The 18,114-nt window shown below is 34.5% G+C and overlaps 1 protein-coding gene across 4 annotated transcripts in view; it reads left to right on the forward strand.

The window, feature by feature from the left end:
* Positions 1-18,114, forward strand: part of LOC123550916 (neurogenic locus notch homolog protein 1-like) — a 62,491-nt gene that overhangs the window by 26,155 nt on the left and 18,222 nt on the right. For 3 of the 4 annotated variants that reach the window (XM_053540289.1, XM_053540291.1, XM_045339411.2), the window contains 8 exons: positions 12-140; positions 681-812; positions 2,580-2,699; positions 3,784-4,077; positions 4,993-5,159; positions 5,474-5,651; positions 7,412-7,504; positions 13,857-13,979. In XM_053540289.1, coding sequence (XP_053396264.1) covers positions 12-140; positions 681-812; positions 2,580-2,699; positions 3,784-4,077; positions 4,993-5,159; positions 5,474-5,651; positions 7,412-7,504; positions 13,857-13,979 — 1,236 coding nt within the window. The remainder of the gene's footprint in view (positions 1-11; positions 141-680; positions 813-2,579; positions 2,700-3,783; positions 4,078-4,992; positions 5,160-5,473; positions 5,652-7,411; positions 7,505-13,856; positions 13,980-18,114) is intronic. The other variant, XM_053540290.1, reaches the window with a different exon arrangement.

Below are 18,114 nucleotides of genomic sequence, written 5' to 3' on the forward strand. Positions count from 1 at the left end.
TAAAATTTTAGATGGGGATATTGGCGGCGTATGTAACATGGACAGTGATTGTGCGGATGCCAACGCCAACTGTGTTGGTACACCTTTGTTCTGCACTTGTTCTACCGGATATAGAAACGTGGATGGCGCATGCGTAAAAGGTAACTGATATTAACGTTACGTTGGTGTCAAAATATAATTAAAATACATAGTGTATTCTGTTATCAATTTAATGACTTTAACTAGGCCTATACTACAATTTGTTACATGAAGTCGAAATACTCTTATAAGTATTAAAAATAAATATCTATTTAAGCCTTCAAATTGTTCAATGACAATATTTATATCGGCAGATAACTGAAATGATATTTCATATTTTATCTATAGACTATTGCTTCCCTTTGACGTAATCGTTACAGGTTTTCTTTATCAATAACACATTTACAATGTACACTAACATTAGATATTATACACTAATACATGTATATCATACCGGGAAATATCTATTTGATTGTATTTTTTTTTTTCAAAAATACACTTAGATCTACATTGTATTGAATTTTTTCTCAGTAGAACCTTGAATTAATTTCAAGTTGAGTATGCATATTATTATAGGTTAGATTTATATATTAAAAGGTTGAAAGTAAGATAGACAGTGAGTTTACGACTCTAGCTATTATACTTGCTTCTTATGTTTATAGATGGCGATCCGGGCGGCTTTTGCCTGTCAGGAAACATGTGTACAGATTCCCACTCTATATGTGTAAATGGAACATGTATTTGTAATGACGTTAGAGACTACGTCATCAAAGATGGAAGTTGTCAAAGAGATGGTAACCTTAATACCTAATTTCATTTATATGAAAGCAACTTTATTTACCAGATGGCAAAACCACAACGAACACTGTTGACTTCTAGTTGTTGGGGCTCGTATATTGCTCTACAGTTATTTTCTTTTAATTCTGTTTGCAATAGCCATCTCTGCAGTGTTTTTTTTTTCATTTTAAAAGATTCGAATGATGAAGAGAAACATTTGCAGTTCAACGCCAACAATTCTCGGCAACATCATTTTTGCAAAAGCTGCAAACATGCAATAAATCCAATGCATCCTGTGTAATAAGAAAACATGTAATTGACACTACAGAAATTTTACAAGAAATAATTGAAACCTTTGTAGCATAATTACGTCTTTTTTAATGAACCGTATTGAAATTAATACAATTAGATAATACGATCAGGAAATAATGTTTAGAGGGTAATATGTACATCAACACAAAATCTCTATTCACTGATCAATACTTCTGATACGGCACACACATAGCCGTTGGTTTTACATTTGTATATAGTGATACAACAAAGCTAACTTGTGAATATGGAGCTAGAAATATATTATATCATTACAAGATTTTATGAAATATTATAACCTTATTATAATTGAGCCGCGCCATGAGAAAACCAACATAGTGGGTTTGCGACCAGCATGGATCCAGACAGGATCCAGGTCAGGATCCATGTTGTTCGCTAACAGTTTCTCTAATTGCAGTAGGCTTTGAAAGCGAACAGCATGGATCCTGACCAGACTGCGTGGATGCGCAGGCTGGTCTGGATCCATGCTGGTCGCAAACCCACTATGTTGGTTTTCCCATGGCGCGGCTCAATTGTTTACTTTTGATTTTCCCATTGTTATACATTGTGAGAACTGCTTCCTTATTTACTCTTCAAAAAATATTCGTTAATCTACGCGGTTGACCCATTTCTTGAATGCCATTTGCAGGCTAGACACCTGCTATTACAATTTAAAAGCGATAATTTAAAATTTACCTACTTCCTTGTAAAATATTCCAAAGTTCACAGAGTATATTTCATTGCTTTATTGTTTTTTGCTTTTGACACAAAACATTATCCTTTTATACATATTATATATTCAGAAGATGTTTCATTGAATCATACGGGTTTCCTTACATTTTTTCAACCATTTCAAAGCCTTTATGTCAGAACAACCTGACCTAATGCCAGAACGACCTGACCTAGCGTCTGTATTTGTTTCCCTTGTTTTATTCAGAACAATGATATCAGATGACATTTAACTAATAATTATCAGGGCTTCTATGTTCATTTTCCTACATTTAACCACCTGGTCGTTTCATTTGAAGCTACTTTAATTTACTGGTGCATATTAATACAATATTATATTTTCTCTAAATGTTTTTTTTTTATATCATAGAAATATGATATTTAAATTCTCTAGAGAAAAACATGAAACAATTATAAAATCTCACATAGAAGCAACTTTAATTATATTTATTATTTCAAGAAGCAATTTACAACATTTATTCTGTCAGACTAAAGTTAACAGATGACCCCCCCCCCCCACACACACACACCAAACCCCCTCCCCCTCGCAACATTCACCTAACTCGATAAATAGATAACTTTGTTGTTGATGTTCCGGGAAAAGTATCAAATTTTGTAAATTTAACATTTCTGAAAATTTATCCCAGTCCTTAACAGTTGTCATAAAAGTTATTCGTTTGCAGAGCACTTATATACTGAGATGCATTTAATGAGAACGTATAATATAGCTGTTTTCCTGTTTACAGACAGTTACATCAGTGGTGAATGCGAGGGCGGTATTTGTTTTGATTCTAATGCAGTGTGTTCAGGAAACAAATGTATGTGTAAGTCAGGGTACTCGCAACACAATGGTATATGTACAACAGGTTCGTACAATTTATTTGCATTATATTGCTAAAGAGCATGTGTTTCTTTAATTGCATAGTCATATATATGTTGTTGTATGTTTTGGCTATACATTGTGATTTTTTAATTTGCCAGAGACATGATATATATGCCAATGTTCCACACAAAACTGTAAAAAAGTCTATAGAAGTAAAAAAAAAATAAGCTTTTCTTATAGCTATGCTAGGGATAAACAAAATTAATGATTTTGCACTAACTTTGTTCAAACTAATTATGTCTCCCACCGCACAGTGGTGTGGGAAACATATTGATTTACTCCTGTCTGAGTGGGTGTGTCACAAATCTTGTCCGAGTTCCAAGTCGAACATTTCTCATCCAATCTTCACCAAACCTGAACAAAATGTGTTTGACCATAAGTCTTCGGCCAAGTTCGATAACTAGCGAAATCGGCCAAGGTACTTTGGAATTATGGCCTTTGAATAACCGGCCTTTTCACTATTGTCCGCACTCTAAGTCAAACATTTCTCATTCGATCTTCACCAAACTTGAAAAAAATGTGTTTGACCATAAGGCCAAGTTCGATAACTAGCCAAATCGGCCCAGACATTTGGGAATTATGGCCCTTAAATTACCCAAAATCGGCTTTTTTACTCTTGTCCGCGCTAAAAGTTTAACAGTTCTCATTTGATCTTCACCAAACATGAACAAAATGTGTTTGCCAATAAGTCCTTAGCCAAGTTCGATTACTAGCCAACTCGCCCTAGGCATTGCAGAATTATGGCACTTGAATTACATAAAACCAGCCTTTTTACTCTTCAAAGGTATATTTGTAGTGAGTAAACAGTATATAAAGACTGAATTACTATTTAGATGATTAGTCAGTTGTGGGAGACATGCGCTTTTCTCAAAAGCAGCTCTAGTTAATTTATGCTGATGAAACGTAAAGTCTCGTTGAGTCATATTATGTCATGTGAAAGCGCTGTCAGTGTTCTCTAAGGTGGCTTAGCCACTACTACCAGTGAAATGCAAAATGTTCCATTCAATTAACATATTGTAGTCAATTTAGAATGTACTGCTTTCAAATATTTTATCAAACTTTAACAGGGGAACTATCGTCAGTAACGTCATGTAACGGAAGTTCACCATACAATCAACTATCTCCAGACTGTGATCAAGACAGCGTTCCTTTAATCATAGAACAGTACCAGCGCGTGAAAGCTGCTAGCAACAATTGTTCTGGAAACGTGTCTGTTTATTCAGATGTAATTTTCATGATGTGTTGTTCTTACGATGTTGGAGATTGTCGTCTGCACGGATCAGAAGCAGATGCTTGTAGTCCAGCTGACTTGGTTGGAGCATACACTACATACAATGTCATTGATTACATTTGTGCTAAAGGTAAGTGAATAACATCCCATCAACTGATACATACATGGATCACTAAAATCGTCATTAAAACATATAAATCCAGCTCAAATAAACATCCATACACAGTTCTTCTGTATAACCAAGGATAACAGCTACTCGCCTTAAGAACGCCGAAACACTGTATGTATGTAACGTGCATGACAAATATAGAAAAAGTTCAACATTTTATCAACTAGGACAAAACAAACACGAAACGAACCCACGTTTGAAGACTCCGGACACCAAACCTGCAATACCGTTTAGAGAAGCCTTTTATGACATTTTACTGAATACCATAGAAAATGTGCCATGTCTCAGAACCTTACGATGTTTGTAAGTAACATCCCTGTAAAGGTCTGGTTATCATATACATTGTCAGATTTTTAATTGCGATAGTAGGATAGTTAATTATTACTATTTATGGAACTTTTGATAACGGAACCCTGGTAAATGCGTTTATTGGTAATGTATTATTACGGTCATAGAAGTCACCAACATAACTACACGCTCAAATAAATCTAATTAATTAAAATATATATTCTATAATTCGTTCAAAATTTTACAATACTTTAGTACAGCCATAACTTACAATGGAAAGTTATAATTGTTCGGAGTCATTTGTATGACCATTTTAAAATTTGACGACGAATGCCCTTTTATAATTGATTTACCTTTCAATTTTCTTACTACATCCAAATATTCGATACAGTTTTATTTGTTTATACATGTTATTAACTTTTACATATTCTATGCTTCGTTACCAGTGCATCAAACTATCTTTTTTTTTTTTAGTCTTTGATATTTTAACAATAAGTACCCAATTTCGACCTCTTTAAGTATATAAGAAGCTATTTAAATATTTAAAGCTTTTGAAATAATAAACGTGTTTTCCACATTAAATATCAGCTGACTCAGTAATTGACGCATCTACCAATGACGACGTAACAAGCAATCAAGTTTACGTTACCATATCAACAGACAACGTGGGAAACACTGGGAAAACAATGTGTTCAGTTACAGCTTCTTGTCAGACAGATATATCCGTATATTTGGTCTTCTTAAATTTTGCGAAGGTAACGTTTACATGACAATAGGTTACTGAGTTGATAGTAATGAAACTTATGACACCCAGGAAATACCAAATAAAACAACCAAATGCCGTTTTGTTTCCTTTTACAGCGATTTGTGTGTAACCAGTTTTTTTATTTAGATCATCCCATCTTTAAGACATAGTAATTGTTAAATGTGATAAACATTACTCAGATTTTAAATTGCTTTATGTTAATGAAATGTAGTTGTTTAGATAATCGTACGTTTATTCAATATCAGATAAACCATGACATGACTATTTTTTAATAATACATATTTGTATATTTCGCTGTTTTAGGTTAATAATCAATGCAGCCAGACACTCACCATAACAGAAGGAACAAGTTCGACAACTTTTGACTGCGATTACACTGTAGAAAATACAACAATGGCTGTGTATTCGACATCGGCAGGTTTCTTCACGTTCAGAGTAACCAATCCGGATCAAGGCGGACGTTTTGTGTTGAATATTGAAGGTTGTTGATACTGTATAAATGGAAAAGTTCGCGACGCGGAATTTTTTTTTTTTTTGATTTAACGTCGCACCGACACATGATAGGTCATATGGCGACTTTCCAGCTTTAATGGTGGAGGAAGACCCCAGGTCCCAATTCTAGCCTGAACTACGCGAAAATATCAGCCATTGTAAATTTTCACGTTTATCAAGATACATAAATATAGTCAGTTATAGAGAAACAGACTTTGCCTTTGGCTTTTCAATTTTCGGCGATTTGCGAACTTTTCCGCCCGTCCGGAATTTGTATTTCGCGGACTCTATCTATTTATGCAATATTCATTGTTTCTTTCATCAAGACGACCTTTTTCTGCACATATTTATTGATATTTAATTTTTAAGTCATTTTCTGATTACTGTTAAGTGAATATACATTGTAAATGTTTTGTTTGAAAGTCGCCACATGACTTAAATGTGTAGGCGTGGCTTAAAACTAGCAAAACAAAACAAGACAAACAAAAAAGAAATGATTTTCGTTATGTTAGGATTGTGTTTGAATAGCAGCCGAAGATATTCTAGCTGATTATTATCACGTTGAATTTATGGTTAGTATAAGTGTCTAGACAGTTTAAAACCTCCCCTTTCATAACTGACATTTTCCAAAGAAATATCCCTTCGCCATTTTATCATTTATATTGCATACCATACGTTCTGTTATTTGCTTTATACCCTCGGTCGTTGGGACCCAGGAGTAATATAGTGTTTGAACTATGCGCCCGTCCGTAAGACCGTCACTCCATCCGTCACTTTCTTGTGTACTCATTTTTTTGCAAATGAAATGAAACTTGGTATATACCATACATTTGCAGTTGACATGCGCATTAATATCATTAGGAAATTTGAGGTCCGATTATCACTTTTGGAATTACGGCCCGTTTTTGAACTTTAACATGATATAGCTACATCAGAACATTGTGTTACACTTTTCATTCAATTAGAATGAGACTTGGTGTACATCATCAGTATAAAGTGGACATGCGCATATTATCGGCACATTCATGTCCGTCCGTTTACCTTTTTTAGTTGTTGCCTTTTTTAGACATCCAAATATAACATCTACATCAGAACATTTTGTACTGAACTCCTACTGTTTGGGTCCAACTGAAAAGATACTTAGTATACATTATGAACACGAAGGGGATATGCGCATATTGTCGGAATTTTCATGTCCGATTATTACCTTTTGAGATATGACCCTTTTTGGGCTTTGAAATATTACAACTTCGTCAAAATATTATGTACTCAACTCTTCCTACATCTCCGATCCAATTGAAATGAAACTTGGTATACATCATCAGCATTGTAGTGGAAATGGAGCTTTTATGTCTGATTACTATTACTTTTGGAGTTATGGCTCTTTTTTGGACTTTGAAATATTACAACTTCATGAGAACATTGTGTACTTAACTTCTCCTACAACTCCCATCCAACTGAAATGGAACTTGGTATACATCACCAGCATCAAGTGGAAATACGCATGTTTTCGGGACACTTATGTCCAATTCCTTAGAGTAATGGTCTTTTTGGACATTGTGTACTCAGTTTCCATCCATCTGAAATGAGACTTGGCATACGTCACCAACATGCATGTTTTCGGCACATTTGTGACTTGTTATTTTTTTCTGGAGTTTCAGACATATTCTGAACTTTTGTATTCTATTAAGCATTTTCAGGGGAGGGAGAGGGGTTCACATGAATACAATTCCTAATTTTTTATTTCAGCTGAAACAACAACAGCCGACTTACTGGTAGCCTGTGGAAGTGAAGCAGATTCGGAAGGTCCTGGGTCATTTGGAACATGTTCACCTGAGGCTGGTAAGCAACCATTTATTATCTGTAGGAAATTTAATAAGACTTCTTTGCCTAATTCTGTACATGTGAATCTGTCGTTCCCTGATTCTTAACATGTGAAGCGGACAGTTGCCTGACTTTAACATGTTCAGCAGTTGGTTTTCTGATGCCAAACATGTGAAGCGATCTAAACATGTGCAGTGGTCAGATTCCTGATTCTACTAATATGAAGCTGTCAGTTGACTGATTTTAGCATGTGAAGCGATCAGTTGCCTGATTATAACATGTGAAACAGTTAATTTCCTGATTCTATGCAAGTGAATCGGTAAGTTTCCTGATTCTATGCATACGGAGCGATCAGTTGTCTGATTTTAACATGTTAAGTGGTCGATTTCCTGATTGCATGTGAAGTGGTCAGTTTCTTGATTTTATGCGCGTGAAGTGATCGGCTGCCTGTTTTTAACATGTGAAGCGATCAGTTGCTTGATTTCAAAACTTGAAGCGACCAGTTGCCTGTTTTAACACGTGAAGCGGTCAGTTTTCTGATTCTATGCATGTAAAGTGATCGGCTGCCTGATTTTAACATGTGAAGCGATATCAGTTGCTTGATTTCAAAACTTGAAGCGACCAGTTGCCTGATTTTAGTATGTGAAGCGATCAGTTTCCTGATTCTATGCTTGTGGAGAGGACAGTTTCCTGATTTATTTAACGGCTACAAACTTTTTCCCAAAAGAGTGAGTGAGTGAGTTGGGTTTTACGGCGAACCGACACAAAAAGGCCATATATCGCCGAATTTCCCAAAAGAAGAAATACGGGCAAAATTTAAGATGAGAGGAGAAACCTTACGTCTCTTAGAATGTTAGTCTGTATAATGAATTGAAATGGATGTATACGTTGGCTGCATTTCATTATTATGCCGGCTGAGTTGCTGCAAGTTATTATTAAGTCTGCTGCGTGTCGTTGTTATGTCGACGGCGTGTAATAAATTACACATTTTGACAGCAGAAAATTTAATTTAGCGGACAATTTCACATGAAATCAGGTTAAAAGCTCTACGAAACTTCTTTACTGGTTATATCTAGACAAAAAATAATGGGCCCTCCTCTCTTTAGACTATTTTACGCATTTTGAAATTAAATTAATAAATTCCTTATGACGTTATAGAAGACTTTAACTACAATTTTGCTTGAATAACATGAAATTGAAATCTTGCTGAAAACTACTTTTTTACGTAATAATATCTTGATATTTATTTAAAGGTCCAATACTAAGGAAAGTGAACATTTTAATTTCTTTTAAAAAGCACAGAAACTATTTCATTTTATTGGAAAATGAAAGTTGGTATGTAGAAATTCGAAATAAATCGCAGTATATGTACAATTATTTTTCTATGAAGTATGAAGAAAGTTAAAAAGACCTGGGGGGTCATTCTGTCGATTCATTGAAATTTCAACATAATACACATACATTTCTTTGAGTTCCAAAGACCTTCTGTAAATTTTGACCTGCCAATCTTCATTATTTAGTATCTTGCAGAAGTCTATGCACTGGCTATGAAAAAAAATTGCCAACTCACTTTCCCTTAGTAATGGACCTTTAAAGGTATACTTAACATAGGAAGGGTCAATAACGACATTATATCTGTACACGAGAATGGTAGCAGATTGTACATTTATCTTCATATTTTTTTAAAGCATTCTGACTAACTTCGTGTTGTATAGACATGTAGGTTGTGAGTGGAGTTTAAGTAAATACAACGTTTTTGTGCACCATGCTTTCCCTAAATTGACTTGAATATTATTTTTACCACTATAATTGCTAGGACGTTTTTTTCACTTTATGTTTTTGTCCCCCGCCTTTTTCGAAGAAAAAAGGGGACATAGAAATAGGCTGCGTCCTTCCATCCTTCCGTCCGTCACACTTCGTGTCCGGTCCACATCTCTGTCATCCATGAAGGGATTTTAAAATGAATTGGCAAAAATGTTCCCCATAATAAGACGACATGTCATGCGCAAGACCCAGGCCTTTAGCTTCAAGGGCAAAGTCACACTTAGAGGTCAAAGGTTAACAGGGTCTGTTTCGTGTCCGGTCCATAATTCTGCCATTCATCCAGGGATTTTCAAATTACTTGGCATAAATGTTACTCATAATAAGAGGATATTGCCAAGGTCAAGGTCACAAATAATGGTTAAAGGTTAACAGGGTCTGTTTCGTGTCCAGTCCATAAGTCTGCCATTCATAAATGGATTTTAAAATTACTTGGCACAAATGTTCCCCATAATGAGACGACGTGTCGTGCGCAAGAACTAGACCCCTAGCGTCAAGGTCAATATCACACTTAGCAGTCGAAGGTTAACATGGTCCGTTTTTTGTCCAGTCCAAAACATCACGGGATTTTAAAATTACTTGGCACAAATGTTTCCCATAATGAGTTGATGTATATTGTGCAAGACCTGCTCTAAGGTCAAGTTCACCTTTGGAGATCTTTGGATTTTTTGTCTGGTCTAACTTTTATGTGCTTTTGATTATATTCAAATAACTTGGCAGGTATATATTCACCATTTCAAGACATTGTGTCATGAACAAAGGTTAAGGTCACAAGCACCCAAGTTAACTATCTTTTTTTGTATGTGAAATTACCTCCCTTTTATATGATAAAGTACAATACTTGGTTTTTATTTCAGTTATCCCACTAATTAAAAAATGAAATTATGTTTTAAGTAAGATGATTGGTAGTGATAGATTGATATGTAATGCAGCTCTGCATAATGACCAACAGTAGAATTAACGTTTTCTTGTGTTTCATTCAAAACCAAGTTTTTTTTAGTACCGTATGTCATGCATTTCATTTGTTTATTAATTACCTCCCTTCAATATATAGAATATTTCATTATATCTTCTTTCTTATTAATTTAAAAATAAGATCAAAATAAATTGTTAGTATGTTGCCCTATTACGTAAAAGATATTGTACTGGCATGTAGTATGTTTTGTGAAAAATGTCCCTAGGCGGGAGATGTTGGTAACTCTGTTACAGTTTCTTGTTTATTTAAATGTTTCAATCAAATATTCCTTTAAAGCAGTCCATATCTGCTTTTAATCTGTTCTTTGTCTTGGCCAAATTCAGCACTTTACTTTACGGTCCCATTTCTTTAAGAGTTCATTTATCTCGCACGTGAATGACTTAATACTTTACCCGCAGGGGTCCGGCACATGAGTGGATTTAGTTTAATGACTTATTTTTGTGTCCTAGAGCCATAATTATGAAACAAAAACATACCAATATAACTACGCCCTAGACAAGGGTTTTAACCTCTCAGAGGCTATGTTTTCAACTACTTTCTTTGTATGGCCAAGAAAAAATATCATCAGCTATTTTCCCATTCAAACATTGCCTTCAGTTATTCAAATGAATCAACTTTTTAAAATTACCTCAACACATTTTCATATATTTATCTGTTTTTCGACAATCCGACATCGTATCGAACAATACACAGAGCGAATCCTAAGTCTGACAACATCGCGAAACAACGAATCAAGCTATAAGCAGTCAGTAAAGTCAACATTCTGGACCTTCCGCGGACAAAGCAACCATTGCAATAAAAATGTGAATAAAAACAATAAACTAACCGGCAAAGTTCAATTCTTGTAAAGCCAAGGTTGTCTCCAACACTTCATTATTTTAATTCGATCAAATGTTTCATTCAAGTAGCTGTCATTACAAATCACGCGACTTTGGAAAAACCCGTAATACAATTAAGTCGCCTATTGGTCAGTTGAAAATAGTGAGACAGTCAGAGCGCGTATGTGTAAATATATGACGTACAAAGCAGAATGGTAGAGGTTAGAGATTTTAGAAACAAAAGATTGTGGCCGATGTTGGAGCTGTGCGAATAGAACTTTGGCGGTTAGTTTGTAGTTTTTAGTTAATACTCATATTGCAATGGTTGCTTTGTCCGCGAAAGGTCCAGAATGTTGATTTACTGACTGCTTATAGCTGGATTGTTGTCAGACTTGTTGTCGGGTCTGTAACTTTGTTATGGATGGATGTTTCTTGCACACCGGACTGGCGGTGATTTTGCCAATCCCGGCAAAACCCATCTGGCCACCCCCCCCCCCCCCCCCCCCCCCATGCCAGATGTCTCTCGTGCTGTTAATGACAACTTGTTTTTCATGCACTGATAAAATATTGTTTATGTAAAAATATGAAAAAGCAGGTACCTTGATAGTTTCTCTCCGTTCCTTATAATATATTTCTCGATTCAAAATACGTTAGTTTACCGAAAGAACATAATGTTACGCTACAAACGATAAAACTAAAGTGGAACTTTGTTGTTGTGCGTAACGCAAAACATCATGACGTCACTTCTGTTTACGGACGTTAATTTCCCGGGCTCTACTATAAGAAAGAGTGTTCTTGCACATCGGACTGGCGTTTCCGGTGATTTTACCCATTCCGGCAAAACCCATCTGGCACCCCCCATGCCAGATGACTCTCGTGCTGTTAATGACAGCTAGTGGTTCATGCACTGATAATATATTGTTTATGTAAAATACGAAAAAAGCAGGTACCTTGATAGTTTCTCTCCGTTCCTTATAGTATATTTCTCGATTCAAAATACATTAGTTTTCCGTAAGAACAGAACGTTACGCTACAAACGATAAAACTAAAGTGGAACTTTGTTATGATGCTTAACGCAAAACATCATGACGTCACTTCTGCTTACGGACGTTAATTTCCCGCTCTCTACTATAAGAAAGAGTGCTACAAAAAAAGTAGTTCTACTTGTTGTTTGTAAAATACGGTATGCAAGAAAAATAATCTGCCAGAATAAAATGCTAACATGTATACGATACCGCCCAATGCGCAGGTGCCCTCTGGATATTATTACTACAAAGAAAGTATTTCTACCTGTTATTTGTAAAATACGGTATGCAAGAAAAATAATCTGCCAGAATAAAATGCTAACATGTATACGATATGCAAGAAAAGTATCAGTCATGTGTTTACGAATCGGATAGAAATATCCGTCCCTCGGCCACCTGCGCATGGGCGGTAATTCGGCAAACCTCATTACCGACCAAGCCTCATTACCGCCCATGCGCAGATGGCCTAGGGACGGATATTTCTATCCGATTCGTAAACACATATATACACAGATATTATTAATATTTAGATAAATTGGCATAAATATTTATCATTGCAAGACAATGTCTTATGTGTAAAGGTCAAGATAAGAGGCACATAAGTTAACTTTCTTTTTTGTTGTTGGTACATGAAATACCTTCCTTTTAATAAGATAAAGTACTACACATGTGTTTGAAAATTGAGAAAATCAAAGAAATAACTACGTTTTCCTGCATTGGAGATAACATAGACAGAGTTCTTGTCCATTGCATTAATATAACATGGACAGGATAAAAATTGATGTTCATTCAATTAAAAGGTGGTTTCCCTTGAGTAAAGAGGGTTTATGACAAGTCTCACGATTGCTACGGGCTGAGTATTTATGGAGATACCTGAATAACCGTGTTCGAATCCCGTCTGGTGCCGCATTTCCTAGACAAAACTAAACACAAAATTAAAGAAAAAAAAAAGCTATTTTCATAGTTCACAACAATATTTAATTCTGTTCAAATTATCATACTAAACTACTAGTAATCCTTAGTGACACAATACTAGTACAAGACTTCCCTCCCCCCTCAGCTGCCTCTCCTCCGTCACCTCTTCCCCTCCCCCTCCGCTCCCTCTCCTCCGCTCCACCTTCCCCTACCCCCTACCCCTCCGCTCCCCTTCTCCGCCATCCCCCATACATCCTGAGATACATGGAAATGAATCTGTACATGTGTAAGAACTTCCCAACTTAATCACCTTCAATGAGGAATAAATGCAATTTAATTTGCAACTGGTCGCAAAAAGTGTTTGGCAATGTCTTGGAACTAGTACACTACGGTACGTGCAATTAAATGCTGTATGTTTCTAAACAATGAAATGTATAAGAGTGCAGCTGACATATGCTTGTCTTATATAATGTAACCGAAAACAAAGAAAAATTTAATTTGATGTAAAATAACCGCCGTGTATGATACCCGTCTCATGCAAGGTAACCAAAACAAAAAATATTTTAGACAACTAAATTGCAAATTAATATCTGATATCTTATTGTATAAAGATTTCATTTTCAGAATAATAACTTCTCGTTATGAAATATGATATGTTTCAAACTAGCCATTTGATAGACAATGTTTATTTCAAACAACAACGGATAGTTTATTGTCCTTTTACGTCGAAAGTACACTATATTAACGAGTAATAGGCAAATATATTAGATATAATTTTTAAGACATTTTATTTCAATATTTTGTAACATATACAGGCCGCCTCGGAGGCGAATGCTCCTCCGAAATTATCTGTGTAGATCCATACACAGTTTGCCAAAATGGAGTTTGCCGATGTCAAAGCGGATACAGCGAATCCAACATGGAATGTTTAGAAATTGGTAGATTTTTGTTTGATTGTTACCTAACACGGTGTACATGGTGTATGGTTACACTAATTTCTGAGCTGCTTTTGATATTTCATTAGAATAGTTGCAATAGGCTATTTCGTCTAAATAATCACATTGAATGCTAACTGTATATGCAATGAATTATGTTTCGTAGATTCAGTGGTATTATTGAAATTTGATACTCTAAACGAAATATGTGCTCTAAAGCGACTAACCCATACATTGTGATTTGTGATTTTTTAAAGTAAATATCACCGAAAGGCAAAATGCTGTCACGGTTTTATATATTTACATGAAACTTAATGGTTTTCCAGAATTACGGGAACATTCGAGTTTTCGAAGTTTTTCTCCTTCACTTTTATAAACCGTTGGAACGCTTTATAAATGTAAACATTGACAAAATACAGAACGAGAGGCGACGGTATTTTAAGACACTATCATCACGTGGGTGCGCATGGCAAAATGTGGCGTAATGAGGCGTAATGCTGTATAATGTTTGTTAAGATACAAACACTTTCTAAATGAAGCTGATGAATAAACATTTTATTGGAAATGGAATAATGAGTAACGATTTTATGGAATACGAAATAATTAATTAACTTCCATATTAATCCTCATTTATTCCTTACGTTGGCAGAGCATTGCAGAGTTAATGTTTGATTCAGCCCTTCCCGTATTAAGGTTTGTTGGGCATTGTTCGTAAGATTCAAGTATGAACTTTTCATAATTATAAGTATCCCAATGGATGTTTTTATGAAATCTTTTCATTTTAAGATATCTTAAATAATGTAGTGTTTTCTCTCGTTTAAAATTCCGTGCAATTTTTCCAATACAATCTAAAAATGTGCGACAACTTTTCATAGTAATCAAGCAATCTTGAAAGTAGATGCGTAATGATGCAAAATGAGAAGAATCTTTAAGGGATTTCATCCTGTGTTTTCCTTACAATAGATTCAACAGTCATCTGATTTATTTTCTCATTAAATCCTATCCTATGATTCTAACAAATATTTTGTTACAATTTACAGCAACAGCTTTATTAAAGATCAGTTATTTAGCAGACTGCAAAATTTGTTAAAATTATTTTACGCAATGGGAGTCAGAAATCGAAGTGTTTTCGTGTATTTTTATTATTCCATTTATATATCATTTTGTTAGTATGGGAAAGTCGCCAAGTGTATATTATCTACGTAAAGTGATAACTGCCTTACATAGTTTATGATTTGAAACTTATTTTGTAAGTTGTGTAAGAATCCAAATATTTAATACTTTTAAACTTTGATCAAGTTAGCTCACACGCTAGGCATTTGGCGTGGCATTCTTTTCTGCAAGATCCGCATGGAAATTGCACTTGTTTCTCCTCGACCCATAATCACAGATCACAATATTCTATATTGTTCAAATAATATTGTTTATATATTCCAATAAAACAATCACAATGCTCGATTTTTAGCAAATGCAAAGCTACGTATATTTATTTAGAATAAAGAATTACAATTAAATAAATCGTAAAAAAGGCATTTATATTGATAATAGTAACTCAGAGGCAACCAATCTTCAAACACTTTTTAAAATCTGAATAGTTTCTTTGACCAGTGACATTGTTGGATTAAAGATGCCTTTCATTTTGATCATCACCATGCGATCCTAATAGAAATTTAAATTTAAATTGGTGCTTTAATAATTTCAGTGTTCTTTTAAGCAGACTAAAATTTTACGATTAAAGACGACACATGTGACATTACACGGCAGTTGACTAAAGACGACACGTGTGATATATACTCTCTTGATTAATAAACAATCATGGATTACAATATCATTTTGATTTGATCAAATGTAATAACGATTTTGTTGATAAAAGTTGGAACAGCGGTATCATTTGAAAATATAAAGTTAGTAAATGGCATTTGACGCAATACTTACAATAAAATTGATATTGATTGTTTTTAATTGATCTCGAATGTCTTTGTATTCTTTCATAATATAATTATAACTACAAAAATAAAGAGGAAGAATTTATATAAATATAAGAAGAACAAATGTCTAAATATAAGAAAAACATTGACGTTCCCTTTATCGAACTGATTCAAATCAGTTGATGTATGAAAGAAAGAAATTGACCTAAAAAGGGTAATAACGGGCCGAATATATAAAGAGGGCAGTCATAAATAGTTTTGAATATATCTATACCTGATTTTTAGGTTACAAATATATGATTTAGTGCTAAATAACCTTTTTCCTTCCATTATAAATATCAATCTAAGATATATATACATTATGCGCAATTCCCACATTTACAATCAGAAGTACGCCTATATATACTAGGCTTTCATCATCAATACGCCGGACTTCGCTATGAGTGCTATCTATATAATGCAGTTTACCATAGATAAAAATATCATTTCTCATCAATTTATGAGAGAAAATATTTTTTATGCAATACACCATGTCAATCTGCAAGTATTTAGCTCAGGTATAAATTTCGTACATACATTACGCCTCTACTAGCCTTACTGATCAGCATTACGCTTAGATGGCTGTACAGGGCATCGCTACATAGCTTTGAATGCTACCTAGATAATGTGTTTTACCATATATAAAATAATAATTATCATAATTCATGAGAGAATATGTTTTATAAGCAAAACAAAACATGTCATTGCGCAAGTATTTTAGCTCTAGTATTAAATTTTTTATACATTACGCCCCATTTTGCTACATTACGCGTCATTTTGCCACATTACTCTACATAACTGTATTTTTCTCACTAACGCGTTGTGTTAAGAAGATGCTCGCTGAACATCCCGTTTTTTGTAAACTGGGAAACCCTTATCAGAAATCGTAGACGAATGCTTTTATTTTAGATTTATAAGAAAAACAACGATTTTCAACAGAATTCATAAAAACATCAAATATGCGACATAAGGGTATATATAAGGGTGAAAAGTTCGATATTTTAAGATCTCGCACCACGATGTGTGGGTTAGTCGCTTTAAATAAAATAATTATTTAAATTAAAAAAAATATCGAAAGCTACTATGATTTCTTTTGATTCATTTTTCGACCGAACTTCAATTTGAAAAAAGGAACAAAATACAATGTATACACAAAAGTCGACATTTAAAGCAGCATACCTCCAGATCGTTCAACAACAAAAAATAAATTTTTTTAGATATCTTGAAATAATTGCTATATTTCTTAAGAAGGCTTTAAAACTTAATTACTGACAAACTTTATGTTACGGAAACACATGAGAATTTGCTGTTTTTTATACTTTTTGCGATGAAAATCGAAAAGCGTTTGTCACGCTTTTACTCTAGGTAAACTGTTTCCATTATAAATATCTATATTTTGAAGTCATTATTCACTACTTCAGCTATAGCGCTATTATATTGGTTACGACGACGGGAAAATGTCTTTATTGCCGCGGCGGTCCGGGGTTCGATTCCCAACGCGGTCATCTTGTTTTCTTGATTTGGAACTTTTAAAATATGTTAGAAACAAAAGTTCATATTGTAATGTTCATAATATGACCAAACTTCAATTTGAAAGAAAGATTATTTTTTAGCCAAATCTGGAGGCATGCTGCTTTAACAAAAGAACGAATTTTATTATATAACAGGAAAGTCATGGCAAAAGCGAAATGACTTCTTTATCCTGCCATATATTAGAAACAGCTTTAATATAGCTTGAAACTTGATCATATATCGAAATAATCAAAGAGATAACGCTCTGCTTCCCTTGTTAATTAAAACATTATTTGAACTATTCAGGTATATTTTGTGACTTATATTGCACAAACAATTGACCGGCGTCATGTAAATAAAAACCATAGATTATAAGGATCTTACATGCCTGCCTGTGTAAGACGGGGTTTTCCCTACCCGAGGGACAGTGTGGAATAGAAAACCGAGCGTTAGCGAGGTTTTTTATCCATGCTGTTCCGAGGGTTGGGAAAACAGCTGTCTTACACAGGCAGACATGTTAGATCATTTTTCTTGCCTATCACTATCAAAAACGATCGTGGAGACAAAAAGACTTGGGTATTTCCTGACATTATTTATAGGTTATAATGCAGTAATTCGGTCCAAAATGTGCTTCCGTGGTGTAGTCGAAAGAAGTCCCT

This window comes from Mercenaria mercenaria, chromosome 4, assembly GCF_021730395.1.
Source record: "Mercenaria mercenaria strain notata chromosome 4, MADL_Memer_1, whole genome shotgun sequence".
In the NCBI taxonomy this organism is placed as follows: domain Eukaryota; kingdom Metazoa; phylum Mollusca; class Bivalvia; order Venerida; family Veneridae; genus Mercenaria; species Mercenaria mercenaria.